The 17,769-nt window shown below is 39.1% G+C and overlaps 2 protein-coding genes across 2 annotated transcripts in view; both read right to left on the reverse strand.

Moving 5' to 3' along the window:
* LOC103515324 (ATP-dependent RNA helicase bel) overlaps positions 1 to 5,210 on the reverse strand; it is a gene marked incomplete in the record, with an annotated part of 12,709 nt that extends 7,499 nt beyond the window's left edge. The window contains 4 exon segments of the mRNA XM_026828067.1: positions 2,300 to 2,408; positions 2,881 to 2,958; positions 4,169 to 4,268; positions 4,967 to 5,210. Of these exon segments, the coding sequence (XP_026683868.1) occupies positions 2,300 to 2,408; positions 2,881 to 2,958; positions 4,169 to 4,268; positions 4,967 to 5,011 (332 nt within the window).
* A 1,467-nt stretch (positions 5,211 to 6,677) lies between these two features.
* LOC113469968 lies at positions 6,678 to 17,237 on the reverse strand. The gene is made up of 4 exons (XM_026828055.1): positions 15,538 to 17,237; positions 9,692 to 9,744; positions 8,558 to 8,701; positions 6,678 to 6,766 (listed from the first exon to the last, which is right to left on the reverse strand). Exons 1-4 carry the CDS (start codon positions 15,798 to 15,800, stop codon positions 6,678 to 6,680), a joined length of 549 nt encoding a protein of 182 aa, XP_026683856.1. The 5' UTR covers positions 15,801 to 17,237.
* Between the last annotated feature and the right edge of the window lie 532 nt (positions 17,238 to 17,769).

Raw genomic sequence — 17,769 nt, forward strand, 5'->3', positions numbered from 1 at the left:
CCTTCTTCTTCTTCTTCTCCTTCTTCTTCTCCTTCTTCTTCTCCTTCTTCTTCTCCTTCTTCTTCTCCAAATTTCAATTCGCTAGCTCTTACCGTTCTCGGATTTAGGCTCTATGAACCTCAAAACGTGTTTTAGCATTAAAAACTGACCATCGAAATTTTGACCCGATTACATCACTTTCCTTCCTATAGGATAAGGAAAGTAAAAAATGTTGTTTTGGATTATTATTCTGAAATCCAATTTTATCTAGTGTAAGAGGCCCTGATAACTTTGGGGTGGCTTAAGCCCCCCAAGCCCCCCCCTATCGCCGCCTATGAACCCGGGTCTCCCGTGTGCAAGGCAAGTGCAGTGACCACTACACCATGGGAGCTGACTGATTAAAATTTATAATGAAACAATTAAGTTGAAAAAATAATCTTATATTTGTTACTTATACAGCTCATATCTTGAAGGCATTAGCCTCTGCACCTAGTGTGTGAATAGCTCAAATTTCTTACCTCCTCCTTTGTATCCGCCCCTGTCACCACCTCGTTGAGAAGGTCCCCTCTCCTGGTACTCAGGCTTCGCAGAAGAATCTGTATGGACAAGAGGGAAATGCAAAATATTAGTGCCAGGTAGGTGAGTATACTTTTGTTTGACAAGGAAAATACATGAGAGTATTTGTGGGTGCATTTTTAACCCTTCCTTTCTTTATTATTACGATAGTATTACGATAGGGCTATTGTATTCGCTACAGTGTTGTCTGTCTGTCTCCATAGAAGGACTTATCCAAACCTGGTCAACCTATATATCAATTTAAAGGTCTTTTTACCAGGAACATGAAAATGGTCGTGCAAATTTAGTCCAGTAAACCAAAAAAGCCAAAAAACCAAAAACACTGGTTTTTGGGGGGATTTTTTCCCCATTTTCTCACACAAATGAGCTCTGATCTTGAAATTTGTTGTGATGACCTACTTATGAACTCAAAGCAAGAAAGTTTTAGATAACACTTCAGTCAATCATTAAAGACCGGTTTTAGCATCACCTATGTTAAGCTATGCCAAGCAAGGTCAAAAAATGAATTGGTGACTTCAGTACTATATTGGTAGTTATTAGGAAATATTAAAAGGAATAAAGGAAGAATGGGCTCTAGTCTTGATTTTAAATCATTACATGAAAGTAAAATCAAAAATCAAATCAATAATAATAATAAACTGAATATTAAACAAATTAGGTAGGTATATAGGTATTCTTTAACCACAATCAAATAAACTACAGGCTAAAAATTTCCTGGAGGGATGGGCCCAGCTTGTTAATGTGTAAACTGCATTTGAGAGGATGTTTCTCAACAATGATACCTACCTACTTGATTCAGTATCAAATAGCCAAATAGATCAAATACATAATGTTTAGGCTGCTCGGGTAAAGGGACTTTTTTTAGTCTAGGCAGTATAAACAGGGTATAGCCTATTCTACTTGATTGACAAAATATTCTCCTAAAAAGTTCTAAAAATAACAAAAACTGTGAACAAAATGGTCATAAAAGATCTACAAAGATTGTAGTGATTGCAGTGATTGCACACTTCTCTCAGAAGGGTGTAACCAGATATATTAATCACACATCAAATATTGGCTGTGAACAGTGACAAATATTAAGTAGGTACTACACATTTCCTGGGCCTTACTTCATGGTTCAATGATTCAACATGGAACTAATTCTCCACAGAATGAACTCTGTACAATAGGTAACAATTGATTCCAGTGTATTTAGCTTGGAAAAAAACTATTGTCCGATTAGATACTTACTACCTCCGGAAGGTTGATTGCGAAGATGAGGAGGTACGTACACCCTAGGATTGGAACCTGGTGCTGACTCCTTCTTAGCACTCAAGTCCAGACCAGCAAGCTGTAATGATAAAAATAATGAAAGTAAAAAAGGTGTCTATTGAGAAAATATGGGAACAGACAGAGTGACAGACAGACAGACGATACCGAAGCGAATACAATAGCCCGTCCTCCCGTCCACTATACCTTTTTTTTATTACTATCGTAATAATAAAGGAAGGACGGGCTAAAAAAGAAAAAAAAACGGGAGAGCAGGTCATTTCAGAAAGTCATTTAAGGATTTAAATCAATACACACTTGGCAAATTTTCCCAGATCTCTATCATTCATTATATAATTATTTAGGTGGTGCTTGTCAACTTCTTGGTCATATGCACTTCCCGATCTAACTGGTCAAATAAGGGGGGAAATAAAAACAAACAAACAAACAAAGAATATTGATATTCAAAGAATATTGATATTCTTACCTTCCCCTATAGTTGCTGTTTCCACCACGGGAGTTGTAGTTGTCGCCTCTGTAGTTGTCACGGTCACCGTTCTGAGACTCGTACTCACGTCTGCCTCCCCGATAATCGTCACGTCTCTCTGCAAAATGGGAGGAAATGAAATAAAAATGAGGAAATCATAATTAATATTATTGACAAATAAAAAAAATGACCAACTGACTATTTTGAAACCTAGTTTTAGAAAAATGCCACTTAGGGGCTAGGTATTTCGACTTTCAACTACCTCTACATAGGAAAACAAATCACATCAGGCTGTATACCACCTTTCCTTTGACTGGAATTTCAACTTGATTGTGCTCAACAGGCTTAGACCCACTGGACTGGAATCAATCATTTGCATGATACAAATTTCTTGACCCTGTCGGGAATCAAACCCGGGTCTCCCGCGTGCAAGGCAAGTGCAGTGACCACTACACCATGGGAGCTGACAGATTAAAATTTATAATGAAACAATAAGTTGAAAAAATATTCTTATATTTGTAACTTATACAGCTCATATCTTAAAGGCATTAGCCTCTGCACCTAGTGTGTGAATAGCTCAAATTTCTTACCTCCTCCTTTGTATCCGCCCCTGTCACCACCTCGTTGAGAAGGTCCCCTCTCCTGGTACTCAGGCTTCGCAGAAGAATCTGTATGGACAAGAGGGAAATGCAAAATATTAGTGCCAGGTAGGTGAGTATACTTTTGTTTGACAAGGAAAATACATGAGAGTATTTGTGGGTGCATTTTTAACCCTTCCTTTCTTTATTATTACGATAGTATTACGATAGGGCTATTGTATTCGCTACAGTGTTGTCTGTCTGTCTCCATAGAAGGACTTATCCAAACCTGGTCAACCTATATATCAATTTAAAGGTCTTTTTACCAGGAACATGAAAATGGTCGTGCAAATTTAGTCCAGTAAACCAAAAAAGCCAAAAAACCAAAAACACTGGTTTTTGGGGGGATTTTTTCCCCATTTTCTCACACAAATGAGCTCTGATCTTGAAATTTGTTGTGATGACCTACTTATGAACTCAAAGCAAGAAAGTTTTAGATAACACTTCAGTCAATCATTAAAGACCGGTTTTAGCATCACCTATGTTAAGCTATGCCAAGCAAGGTCAAAAAATGAATTGGTGACTTCAGTACTATATTGGTAGTTATTAGGAAATATTAAAAGGAATAAAGGAAGAATGGGCTCTAGTCTTGATTTTAAATCATTACATGAAAGTAAAATCAAAAATCAAATCAATAATAATAATAAACTGAATATTAAACAAATTAGGTAGGTATATAGGTATTCTTTAACCACAATCAAATAAACTACAGGCTAAAAATTTCCTGGAGGGATGGGCCCAGCTTGTTAATGTGTAAACTGCATTTGAGAGGATGTTTCTCAACAATGATACCTACCTACTTGATTCAGTATCAAATAGCCAAATAGATCAAATACATAATGTTTAGGCTGCTCGGGTAAAGGGACTTTTTTTAGTCTAGGCAGTATAAACAGGGTATAGCCTATTCTACTTGATTGACAAAATATTCTCCTAAAAAGTTCTAAAAATAACAAAAACTGTGAACAAAATGGTCATAAAAGATCTACAAAGATTGTAGTGATTGCAGTGATTGCACACTTCTCTCAGAAGGGTGTAACCAGATATATTAATCACACATCAAATATTGGCTGTGAACAGTGACAAATATTAAGTAGGTACTACACATTTCCTGGGCCTTACTTCATGGTTCAATGATTCAACATGGAACTAATTCTCCACAGAATGAACTCTGTACAATAGGTAACAATTGATTCCAGTGTATTTAGCTTGGAAAAAAACTATTGTCCGATTAGATACTTACTACCTCCGGAAGGTTGATTGCGAAGATGAGGAGGTACGTACACCCTAGGATTGGAACCTGGTGCTGACTCCTTCTTAGCACTCAAGTCCAGACCAGCAAGCTGTAATGATAAAAATAATGAAAGTAAAAAAGGTGTCTATTGAGAAAACAAAAAGACAAGCCAAAGATTATTATGTGACTTTTTTTTTCAACATGGCTAAACCAATGAGATTGTGAAATTCCGCTTTGTATAACAAGTGTGGACGTACAAAGCAGAATCTCATTGGTTCAGTCATGTTGTCTATAAAAAAAGTCACATAATAAAATACGGCTACATCAAGCTTAAGTGACAAAAAAAAAGTTTTCACTTGAGAAAGTTTTAAGGGACTATTCATCCCAAAAGAGCCTCTGAAATCAGTCCTATGTGAATCATTTCAGGAAAAAATTGTGTTAGCTTAAAAAATATTATGTACTTATTTCCAAACAATTACATATTCAAATGAATCACTATGAAATCATCTCATTCAACTCAATTCAATCCATACAAAGTTGATGACACATAGAAGAGACTTTGAACAAGTTTGTCACTTTGGCCTGCCTACCTCTGCAAGAATCAGGGGAAACCTAACTGTACATTCTAGTTCCAAAGCATGGCCAATTAGGCATGACGGAATTGTCACAATTTATCACACGAAAAGGCGTTCTTTTATTAGGTACGAGATTTGTGTGACAAATTTTCCAGGTCATTTTCCTACGTAGGCCAGTGTTGCAATGTGCTTCCGCTGACCCAAGTTGGAAATCGATTTCTGGGACACTTACTTGCTGCTCTAGACCCGTTCCATTTTGATTGGATTCATAACTCATATTATCACGAAAAGGCTGGTGGTTATTTTTGTCCCCTTGGTGTACGGTGTAATCTGTACCAAACTGAGGAAGATATAAATTTGTTTTTTAAAGTGCAAAAAGAATAAAATACGTTAAAACGAAAGGAAAGTTCCAAGTTTTCCTCCACTTTTGTGCTCACAAGAAAAAGAACAACCTAACAAAAAACAACAATGGCTGATTTTTTTATTTTTCCCCTTCCACTTTTTATGTATGTGAAGTTAGCAAATCGTAGTGTTTTTGAAGTTCACCGCTAGAGTGCGTCTTGATCGAGTCTTCTGAAATCAGGCATGGACTCGAATGTGTAAATTTGGTGGAATGTGAAAAGATAAAAAAAATTGCGGTCTAATGTCTATCATCGTTTCATATTTCCACATTTAGCATTTGAGGATCCTAAAAGACTAAACTGTCAGTGAGGGCTCACAAGAAAAAGAACAACCTAACAAAAAACAACAATGGCTGATTTTTTTTTATTTTTCCCCTTCCACTTTTTATGTATGTGAAGCTAGCAAATCGTAGTGTTTTTGAAGTTCACCGCTAGAGCGCGTCTTGATCGAGTCTTCTGAAACCAGGCATGGACTCGAATGTGTAAATTTGGTGGAATGTGAAAAGATAAAAAAATTGCGGTCTAATGTCTATCATCGTTTCATATTTCCACATTTAGCATTTGAGGATCCTAAAAGACTAAACTGTCAGTGAGGGCCTCAATCAGGCGAAAAAATGGGTAAAAATTTTCGAAAAACCTTTCAGTTTAGAAAACTTATGTTCCAAAGTAAATTTAAAATAGAAAAAAACTTCTTTAGGGATCTCCATACCGATAAATTTAAATAAAAAAAAAGTTAAATATTGCGGTTCACTTTTCTACCTTCTTTGGTATCCATCAAATTTTACCTCCTTGAATGACCTTGAAAAGAATGCAGAAAGATCCTGCAAAAATCCAAAGGTCATTGACCTCGCACTTCGAGCGTTGCGCATTGCCTAACTTTCCTATTTAGAAGGCGTTCTGTTCTCTCTTCCCTTTCCCTTTAAAACCAATCACTCAAAAAGTATCAAGCTACCAAACCAGCCTATAGTTAGCTTGGTTGACAGTACGTCTGTCTCGTAAGTACTAGGCCGCGGGTTCGATTTCCGCCCGAGGCGAATTTTATCCTGTAGGGATAAGGTTCGTTCTCGGACTGACTGGTTTTTCTTATCCTGTCTTCTTTCTCTCCAGTGGCGTAGCGTCCATGTAGGGCGTGTATGGCGGCCATACACTCAAAATTTACTCAAATACCCTTAAATATTGACTTTAAATATGTATGAAGAAGCATGTGCATGACTTCTTTAGTAATGTGCATGGTGATGGAAATTAGTGCCCTACACGCCTTACACTTGACTTTCGACCACGCTATGCCACTGTTTCTCTCTTCGATTTCGGGACGATGAGACCTTAGCGGTTACAGTTCCCTCTGTCAAACCTCTTCAAACAAGCATAGTGTAACACGAAATAACAAAGACCAGTTGTTATTGCTTTATAAAATAATTTTATTTTATTTTTTTTTATTCAGAAAAATATGATATTTACAAAGTAGGTAATTACAAAAGAATACCTAATAAGGCAATTGAAATTATTATTCTTAAAATGTCCGACATCACAGTAAATTTTTGCTTAAAAAATACTATTTTGACCGAGTAGTGAGTAGTGTCTCTTGGGTAAAGAGTAGGTCGGAAGAGGGGCGTCCGCATAGGTTGAAATATCTGGATGGAAAAGAGAGAACAATGAGTTAGTAACAATAGAATAGAAAAGAATGGAATGGAATTTACAAGTTTTGGTCACTGTAAAAAAGGGTAGTATAACTGCTAGGATCTTTAGTGCGACAGAGGTTTGATAAAGAGAGCTGTAACAACGGAGAACGGAGGTCTTATCGTCCCGAGAACGCAGAGGGTACAGGATAGGAGAAAGTCAGCTTTTCCGAGAACAAATTTTATCTGTTTAGGATAAAGTCCGCCCGGATGGGAATCGAACCCGTGACCTAGCACTTACAAGGCTTGAAAATAGACCTTTCGGCTAACGACTAAGACAGTACCTTCATACATTCCTACTTACTGGAAAACTTAGAGTTCGTAGTTTTAACATCTCCACTAATATGTAATAACAGGGCGGGAGTTTTGCCATCTCCACTAATAGAATCATAAATTTGGGTCTTCTGATAAGGAACTATTGGAATATTATTGGTAGTAGGTACCTCCCAGCCAGGATGGTCGCTGTTTTTGAGTTTTCATTATTATCACTAATCGTGGTTTGTTGTAGCTTCTATTGGAAGCTTTTGTGGTTGTTATTGTTGTGTGGTCAAATTCGCCCATCTGATGAGAGGCATACTTCGGGATAGGCATGCTACGACACAGAACACACGACTCCAATGTAGCAGTTGTTTCATTGCTACGAAATAAAAACGGCGGTAAAACACTCATCTTTTTTTTCTTCTTCGTCTTCTTCTTCTTCTTTATAAGTAGACTGTAGACCTCAACATAAACAGACCCTGTAAAAATGTAAATATCTCATCAATCAGTCATCGGCACCGATGAATTTAACATCCTGTACCCCTCTCCTTCCAATGACCCCACGGTCTCCTGTGTGCAAGTCTTCTACTTCAACCGCACGGGATGTCGGCGTGAGACACACACTTCCTCTCACAACAAGGAAAAAACTGCTTTTTTTTTAAACTAATAATAATAATAAAGAAGGATAAGGATGAGGAGGAGAAGAAATAGGAGGAGGCTGAACGAATACAAACAACTACAAGGAGGTGCAGAAAGAAGAACGAGAAAAAGAGGCAGAAGGATGAGAATGAGGAGGAGAAGAAATAGGAGGAGGCAGAACGAATACAAACAACTACAAGGAGGTGCAGAAAAAAGAACAAGAAAAAGAGGAAGAAGAAGGATGAAAAGAAGAAATAGAAGGATGAGGAGAAGAAGAAAAAGAAAGAGGCGGTAGAGGAGGAGGAGAAGAAATAGGAGGAGGCAGAACGAATACAAACAACTACAAGGAGGTGCAGAAAGAAGAACAGGAAAAAGAGGAAGAAGAAGGATGAGGAGAAGAAATAGAAGGATGAGGAGAAGAAATAGGAGAAGAAGAAAAAGGAAGAGGCGGTAGAGGAGGAGAAGAGGAGGAAGAACGAATACATAGAACCACAAGGAGGTGCAGGAAGAAGAAAAGGAAGAAGAATAAGGAGGAAGCGGTGGAGGAGAAAGGACCAACAACAAGAAAAAAACCCTTTACTCTGGAAAGATGCTGATGGGAACATTTTCATCTTGTAATCTAAAGGTCTGTCCAAACATAGCCGACTGGCCGTCGATCGACATCGACTATATGTGGACACAGCTTAAGGTTTTAGGATTCCAAGGGACAAGGAAAGTAAGAAGGAAAAAAAATTAAATATGAAAAATATTAATTAATACGTTCTGGTGTTCGGTCTCACAGGAAAGGTGCAACGCTAAGCGCATTGTTATCAGCTGGGTACTTGGCAAGTTAGTGTTGCGCATACTTACCAGGGATGCACAGGGATCGAAGATAGAGGTAGATGTAAGGCGAGTATCGAATGAGGACGCACAGGAGCAGAATAAATGAGATCACACCCACTATGAGCACTACCCAGGTATCTTCCGGTAGAGAGCGCTGCTCTGGTGGTACACCTGGGAAATTAAAAAAGGATGTTGTCATTTTTATTTTGAAATTTTTGATCAGTTGTTCTGAAGATGCCATCAGGAAATGGCGAAACATGTCAATTCATTGTAATTTTTGTATTTATATATGTATAGTCTTCCAAGCCTATATATTCTTCTTCTTCTTCTTCTTCTTCTTCTTCTTCTTCTTCTTACGGGACTAACCTTTTTACAATCCTGGGCAGGCCAGGATTTTGCCAAGGGGGGAGAGAATGACTTACCACGGGGCGAGGTTAGAAACTCCCTAAATTTCGGAGTCCAACCCACAGTAAAGGAACTAAATACAAACCTATGTAAAAAGGCTTTTCTACTAAAAGGAACCAGAATTTTTGAGAATCCATTACCTCTATGTTTGTTGATACCTCTATTCAAGGCCGTAATTGGGGGGGGGGTAAGGGGGCCCGGGCCCCCCTCGGGCTCCATTTTAGCTTCTGAAGGCCGTAATTGGGGGGGGGGTAAGGGGGCCCGGGCCCCCCTCGGGCTTCATTTTAACTTCTTAACCATGGGGCGGACTCCGTAAATTTGGAGCTTCGGTTTTCGTTATACTTGTAGCTGTGTAGGTATGTATTTAGACTCTTCCATACTACCCTGTTTGATAGATCTCTGTTAAGGTGTGTCCACACATGGTCGACGCCTGTCGATCAACGAGGTGAATCTATGTTGTCGAGGCAGTGTAATGGGTTTCAATCAACATCGATCGACAGTCAACATCGATCGACGGACTCTGTAGCAAATACTTGGCAATTAGTGTTGCTGAAATTCTTCAGCGTACGGCCGTCGACCATGTATAAACATACCTTTATAGCCATAATGGGCAATTAGGCATACTTACCAGGGATGCACAGGGATCGAAGATAGAGGTAGATGTAAGGCGAGTATCGAATGAGGACGCACAGGAGCAGAATAAATGAGATCACACCCACTATGAGCACTACCCAGGTATCTTCCGGTAGAGAGCGCTGCTCTGGTGGTACACCTGGGAAATTAAAAAAGGATGTTGTCCATCCTTGAACCTGGAATGGAAGGAGAAGGGTTAGGTAGAGCGCAAAAAGGTTTTAGATCACCAATGTAATTGGGGGAAATTTCACAACCTAACTCGTAGGTAGGTAGGTAGGTAGGTAGGTAGGTAGGTAGGTATAATACTGTGTAATGGCTGTCTTCCACGAAGCCAGTTTACACGGGAGTGGGCCACGGGTGGGGCTTGTCGTCCTTGAACAGGAGGAGGGTTAGGTAGAACGCAAAAAAGATTTTAATTGCCAATACTGTGTAATGGCTGGATTATACGAGGCCAGTTTCTATTCTATTCTATTCTATTCTATTCTATTCTATTCTATTCTATAATACCTATGTAAACATTTTGAGATGTTACTTTCTATGTGCCAGCCTGGTTACTCGTTACTCGTAGCTTGAAGGGCTGGCCTAGTTAGTGTCATATGCAAGCCTAGTTAGTGTCATATGCAAGCCTAGTTAGTGTCATATGCCAGCCTAGTTAGTGTCATATGCCAGCCTTCCTAGCAACAGACGCGTTACCTAGCGCGTCTGTTTACGCGCTAGGTCGCGTGTTAGATTCCCGCCGCTAGTTTGACTTTGTTCACAGCTATGCGGAAGAGTTCAACCGATGTTTTGCCTGTCCATTTTCTGAAATTGTGTAGCCTATACATATACATTATACTCGATAATACTCGTACACCTCAGTAAAATCAGTTTATTAAAAATCAGTCGTACATAATCTAAACTTGGCTTTTTTGGATAGACTATTCGATAATTAGGTCAAAATTCACCTTCTTTGAGGACAGTGATCATGGTCTTGGATTGATCAGCCGTGTTGCTGATTATACACTGGTAGGTTCCCAAGTCAGCAGTGGGCCGAACTTTATCCTAAACAGATAAGGTTCGTTCTCGGAACGACTGGCTTTCTCCTATCCTGTCAACTTCTGTCTTCGCTTTCGGGACAATAAGACCTCAGTAGTTACAATTCCCTCTATCAATCCTCTTAAAAAATAAGTTCTCTTTTATTTAGACTGCCAGCTTTGCTAATCTTCCATTATACTAATATTTTCTTGCACCCTCTGTGATAGTAGAAGCTATGGCAACCACTTTTTGAATGGCAGGTATACTTAGAGTCTTAGCTATGGCACTTACCCTCCAAAAGCGGGTATACTTACCAACAAAGGCCTCGCAGTACATGCGAACATTTTGACCGAGTAGTGAGTAGTGTCTCTTGGGTAAAGAGTAGGTGGGAAGAGGAGCGTCCGCATAGGTTGAAATATCTGGATGGAAAAGAGAGAACAATGAGTTAGTAACAATAGAATAGAAAAGAATGGAATGGAATTTACTTTGTTAACCTACTGAGACGAAACTGGAAAGTCCCTTTACACCTGCAATCTAACAGTTTATGGGACTGGGTCCGTAACTCGGTATACACCTAGGGCAGTGGTTCTCAAACTGTGCTCCGCGAAGAGCTTCCAGGTACTCCGCATAGTTTCATTTTTCTTACCGCATTAAAAAGATAAAATCCGCCCCGGGTGGGAATCCAACCCGCGGCCTAGCGCTTACAAGGCAGACAAGCTACCCTCCAAGCGAATACGTATAATAAAATGATGTATCTCTAAGTAAATAAATACATACTTCAAAACTCGACAACCAAACCACACATTGGTTACAAGAGCAAGTTCACAAGATTGAAGAGATGAAGAGATTAATTAAGACTTCCCAGCGAGACCCCGGGTGGGAATCCAACCCGCGGCCTAGCGCTTACAAGGCAGACAAGCTACCCTCCAAGCGAATACATATAATAAAATTATGTATCTCTAAGTAAATAAATACATACTTCAAACTCGACAACCAAACCACACATTGGTTACAAGAGCAAGTTCACAAGATTGAAGAGATGAAGAGATTAATTAAGACTTCCCAGCGAGACAAAGCAAGCTTGTGGACAGAAGACATGAGTCCTGAGACATCGCGATCAGAATACAAGAAGAGTAAATCCGTGACATGACCAAGACCAGCCACTGTAGAGTCAGGGCCAAGAGACAAACGGGGCCCCGGGGGCTCCAACAATATTATAGGCCCCTCCTCACATTTTTATTTATTTAAGAGGTTTGATAGAGGGAACTGCAACTGCCAAGGTCTTTTCGTCCCGAAATCGAAGAGAGAAGGAAGACAGGATAGGAGAAAGCCAGCCGCTCCGAGAAATCTCTCAAGGCTTTTGAGGGCTAAAATACTGCAAGAATGAGACTAAAAAGGAAACTTTCTCCTGTCCTCTCCTCGTTCTCTCTTCGCTTTCGGGACGACAAGACCTTAGCGGTTACAATTTTCTCTATCAGACCTCTGAAAAAAAAAAAAAAAAAAAAAAAAAAAAACCCTCAAGGTCTTGTCGTACCTGTAAAATAACAGGACGGAAACCTGATATCATCATCATCATTACCGTCCCGAAAGCGAAGAGAGAAAGAGGAAAAGATAGGAGAAAGCCAGCCGTTCCGAGACCGAACATTATCTGTTTATGATAAAAATCCGCCCTGGGTGAGAATCGAACTTAGCACTTGCCTGGCAGACCTATTCTGTTTCTCCTATCCTGTCTTCCTTCTCTCTTCGATTTCGGGACGATAAGACCTTAGCAGTTACAGTTCCCTCTGTCAAATCTCTCTCTTTTTTTTAATCCTTTCTTTCTCCTGAAGACATAACTACTATTTGGGCAGTCTCAATAATATGCTACTTTTGTGCTTTCCTTATCCTATAGGAAGGAAAGTAATGTAACCGGGTGAAATTTCCATGGTCAGTTTTTAGTGCTAAAACACGTTTTGAGTTTTGTCTTCCCAGTAGGTACCGAAGAAGGAGCGATGGTTGAAAATATTTTGCAAATACATTAAACCGTTCGTAATTAGGTAATTAGCGAGTCTGATGGAATCAGGTTACAAATGAACAAACATACCAAAGTAGAGGTTTAAAATGTATAAGAGATCGTTGCTATGTGAGGAATTTTGTCTTTGCAAACTTTAAGGGAAATGTTTAGTTCTGAATTCTTTTTCTTTCTGTTGATGGATATACTCGTATAAAACTTTTTCTGCCGATTTTATAATCAAGGAACTTCCTTTTGTGGACGCCTGGTTTTATGACGGCTTCTTCTGAACCCTTGGTGACAACTTATGGGTGCCCCTTGTAAAATTGAAACCACGTATTTGCAAAATATACCAACGTCTTGCAAACGATGTATTTTGCAAAAACGACAATCGAGAGGTTTTTTCTTTTTCTTCTTCTTCTTTTCTTTTATTTAGAGGTTTAAAATGTATAAGAGATCGTTGCAATGTGAGGAATTTTGTCTTTGCAAACTTTAAGGGAAATGTTTAGTTCTGAATTCTTTTTCTTTCTGTTGATGGATCTACTCGTATAAAACTTTTTTTGCCGATTTTATAATCAAGGAACTTCCTTTTGTGGACGCCTGGTTTTATGACGGCTTCTTCTGAACCCTTGATGGGGTTCAGATGGGTGCCCCTTTGACAGAGGGAACTGTAACCCCTTGGGTGCCCCTTGTAAAATTGGGTGCCCCTTGTAAAATTGAATTTTATTTAGGGGTTCCTTCCTAGCTGCCTAAGGTGCAGGAATGCAGCATTGCCGCGTTGCATTAAAATAAAGGAATCTGGAGGGGCCTGTAACGACCACGTACATATTTGCAAAATATACCAACGTCTTGCAAACGATGTATTTTGCAAAAACGACGATCGAGAGGTTTTTTTCTTTTTCTTCTTCTTTTCTTTTATTTAGAGGTTTAAAATGTATAAGAGATCGTTGCAATGTGAGGAATTTTGTCTTTACAAACTTTAAGGGAAATGTTTAGTTCTGAATTCTTTTTCTTTCTGTTGATGGATCTACTCGTATAAAACTTTTTTTGCCGATTTTATAATAAAGGAACTTCCTTTTGTGGACGCCTGGTTTTATGACGGCTTCTTCTGAACCCTTGGTGACAACTTATGGGTGCCCCTTGTAAAATTAAATTTTAATTAGGGGTTCCTTCCTAGCTGCCTAAGGTGCAGGAATGCAGCATTGCCGCGTTGCATTAAAATAAAGGAATCTGGAGGGGCCTGTAACTGCTAAGGCCTTATCGTACCAGTAAAATAACAGGACGGAAACCTGACATCATCATCATTATCGTCCCGAAAGGGAAGAGAGAAAGAGGAAAAGATAGGAGAAAGCCAGCCGTTCCGAGACCGAACATTATCTGTTTATGATAAAATCCGCCCCGGGTGAGAATCGAACTTGGCACTTGCCTGGCAGACCTATTCTGTTTCTCCTATCCTGTCTTCCTTCTCTCTTCGATTTCGGGACGATAAGACCTTAGCAGTTACAGTTCCCTCTGTCAAATCTCTCTTTTTTTAATCTTTTCTTTCTCCTGAAGACATAACTACTATTTGGGCAGTCTCAATATGCTAGTTTTGTGCTTTCCTTATCCTATAGGAAGGAAAGTAATGTAACCGGATGAAATTTCTATGGTCAGTTTTTAGTGCTAAAACACGTTTTGAGTTTTGTCTTCCCAGTACCGAAGAAGGAGCGATGGTTGAAGATATTTTGCAAATACATTAAACCGTTCGTAATTAGGTAATTAGCGAGTCTGATGGAATCAGGTTACAAATGAACAAACATACCAAAGTCGCATTGTGATTTTAACATGACGTTCTTGTGTCAACATTAATGTCTCATGTTATATTCCATGTTGGAAATCAGTGGTGTAGTTGAAAACTTGTGGCGGAGTCAAGTTTTCAGGGGATTCGAACGCGAACCTCCAGAGTTCTAGGCTAACGACCACCGCGGACCTTCTGCGTAACAGTGCCGTCGCATTGTGATTTTAACATGACGTTCTTATGTCAACATTAATGTCTCATGTTATATTCCATGTTGAAAATCAGTGGTGTAGTTCAAAACTCGTGGCGGAGTCAAGTTTTCAGGGGATTCGAACGCGAACCTCCAGAGTTCTAGGCTAACGACCACCGCGGACCTTCTGCGTAACAGTGCTTCTGTTCTTCTTCTTTTTTTTTAAAAAAAAAGAGTTTTTCACCGCCGTTTTGATTTCGTAGCAATGAAACAACTGCTGATTGAAGTCGTATACAGAACTTGAGCCAGCGAAATAGTAAATAGTGATAAGCAATTTGTTTAGTCAGCAAAAAACATGAGAGTATGCGAGGGTCAATGGAACGAGAAGCGTGGGAAATGGAATAGTAGTCGACAGGATAGGAGAAAGCCAGGCGTTCCGAGAACGAACTTTATCTGTTTAGGATAAAATTTACCCTGGGTCACCCGGGCGGGAATTGAATCCGCGACCTAGCGCTTACAAGGCAGATGCGTTACCCTCCAAGCTAACTAGGCTGGCTAAGACCTTTAGATCACGAGAGTAAAGGGACTTTTAAGTTCATTGGTGGCAAAAAAAGGTATATTATAGATATTCTTGTAGGTTCTTCAATAATCTTTCCTTCCTACAGGATAAGGAAAATAAAAATGACAGATGCTTTCGTTCACTTACCATTCGATGCTTTTGTATCCTTTCGAGCAGCACTTATCTGTTTAAGATAAAATTTACCCTGGGTCACCCGGGTGGGAATTGAATCCGCGACCTAGGGCTTACAAGGCAGACGCGCTACCCTCCAAGCTAACTAGGCTGGCTAAGACCTTTAGACACGAGAGTAGAGGGACTTTTAAGTTCATTGGTGGCAAAAAAAAGGGTATATCATAGGTATTCTTGTAGGTTCTTCAATAACCTTTCCTTCCTACAGGATAAGGAAAATAAAAATGACGAGATACTTTCGTTCACTTACCATTCGATGCTTTTGTATCCTTTCGAGCAGCAGTGCAGACTTTTGAACTTGGACTTCACACTGTACTCCTCCGTCGATAGTTCTTTGGTGAACTGCAGCTGTGACGAGTGTTTGGAGGCGTCGAAATTGTGCACCGAACAGTAGTTGGGCAAACTGACGACACTGGAGGTCGAAAGCGCTAGGAAAAGCGTCAGAGCGGACATGATAAATGGGGCGGTCATACTACGAGATGGGATGGTCATGTTACGAGATGGGACGGTCATGCTACGAGATGGAACGGCCAGATCGCACGGTCGAGATCCCGGGCAGTATTTGGGACGGGATTGGGACCAATTGGCACTTTTTCGGTCCGCTAATTCGCTTTCGGGAACTTTTCCCAAGGTGTGTCGTTGGGATCACTAGAGTCTGGACCGTATATGGGGCGGAATGGCACTTTTTCCTTCCGCTATGGCCGTTTCAATTGAAGCTCGTTTAGGGACTCTTTCCAATTTTTCCAAGGTGCAAAATGGCACTTTTTCTTTCTGCTATGGTCTAAATTGAGCCCGTTTGGGGAATTTTTCCAAGGTGTGTAGTTGGGATCACTAGAGTTTTAAGAAAAGTTAAAATGAGGCTGAAGATTATGTTAAAATATATTTGAAAGTTATGAAAATTAAGGATATCCTCCTTGGTTTCTAGAAGTTGTTCGAAAGATTTGAGTTGCCATTGTAAATTATGCAAATTGGCGGAATCATTATGAAATTAGCTGATAAATTAGAGTTTATTAAGAAATTAAAAAAAAGACGAAAATTAAGCAAATTGCTGATCTAGTTCTATTTTAGTGTTTAGTTTTTGTCTATTAGTTAACTCGAACTAATACGTTATAATCACAGAAATAAAATTAATGTTCAAAATAATTCTTGGAATTGGTAAATTGTTGATTAATTTAGGGGAGTAGACTCAGTAGACTATTTTCTAGGAATTTCTTCAGCTATTCTCCTCTCAGAAAAGAAAAAAAACCCTTGTCAATATTCAATAAATTAAGATTAATTAACGCATTTATCACGCAAGTAGGAACGTAAGACCCGACTGATTTTTCAATTTGAAACATGCAACTTTGTTTTCGCGATCATTAAACAGACTAATCAGGCGAAAATTGAAAAAAAAAAAAAAAAAATCCTCGATAACGCACGCACACACTTGGGAAACTTGTTGCCGTAAAAAGGACAAGGAAAAAATAAAAATTAATTATAAATAGGTAATTATTTACCAATTATATAACAGCCGAAAAATGCGGGGTAAAAAGGGGCAAAACAGAGCCACAAAAAAAGGAAAAATCAAAGAAAATTTTCGTATAAAACACTTCGAACACTAGAAAACAAACTGAGGAAATTTAAAAAAATTAAAATTGTTTTTTGGTGATTAAACTGTGAATTAAAATTCAAAATAAAAGAAAATTTCAAATAAATTGTCCCAAAATCCTTAAAAATAACGGAGTTCTTTAAAATTTTAAAAATTATGAATAAGAAAATTAAAATAGGTAAATTAATAAAATAAAATCACGATGTTTTTCGAGATATTCTTCGCGGAAACACGGCACTCGTGAACTCACTGATGTCTTGTTAACGTGTTAACGACTGATGATGAAGTGATGAAAGATGAAATTGATGACTGATGATGATGAATAATAGAATAATGATGAAATAATGACCGGGTTATGTTTCCCCAATGTTTGAATCACGGATCACGGGGTTCATTTGGGACTTTCAGTAGTCAGTATCCAGTACTGCAGTTTTTATCAGTAGGTACTGCAGTCTAAAACTTGGCAGTTTTCAGCATACGCGTAAATGCCTTTTTTTTATTTTTATTTTAATAAAGAGAAGTATAAATTAGATAACAAGTATAAATAATAGATTAAACTAAAATAAAATAAATGATAGATGGAAAAAACAATGCAAAATAAACTGACATGTCTGAGGCCCCCACAGGGGACACCACCCCTGCAGGTTTGCGGGTTTCCGCATTCCCCAGAGGGAGGGGACCCCTGGGGGGCCCCCAGCCATGTGATAACCCACTATGGGGCTCCAACAATGTGACTTGCAACTTTAGACCAAATCAAGTCACTAAATAACGGGGATTCTGGCCAGTATGGCACTAATGGGATTGATTCCCAAGACCCCTCTTTATGGTTATTATTTTTCGAACATAGTTTTCAACTAAGTCCCATTTGGATTCTGATTCTAGCATGTGTTGTAC

This window comes from Diaphorina citri, unplaced genomic scaffold, assembly GCF_000475195.1.
Source record: "Diaphorina citri unplaced genomic scaffold, Diaci psyllid genome assembly version 1.1 scaffold1319, whole genome shotgun sequence".
Classification (NCBI taxonomy): domain Eukaryota; kingdom Metazoa; phylum Arthropoda; class Insecta; order Hemiptera; family Psyllidae; genus Diaphorina; species Diaphorina citri.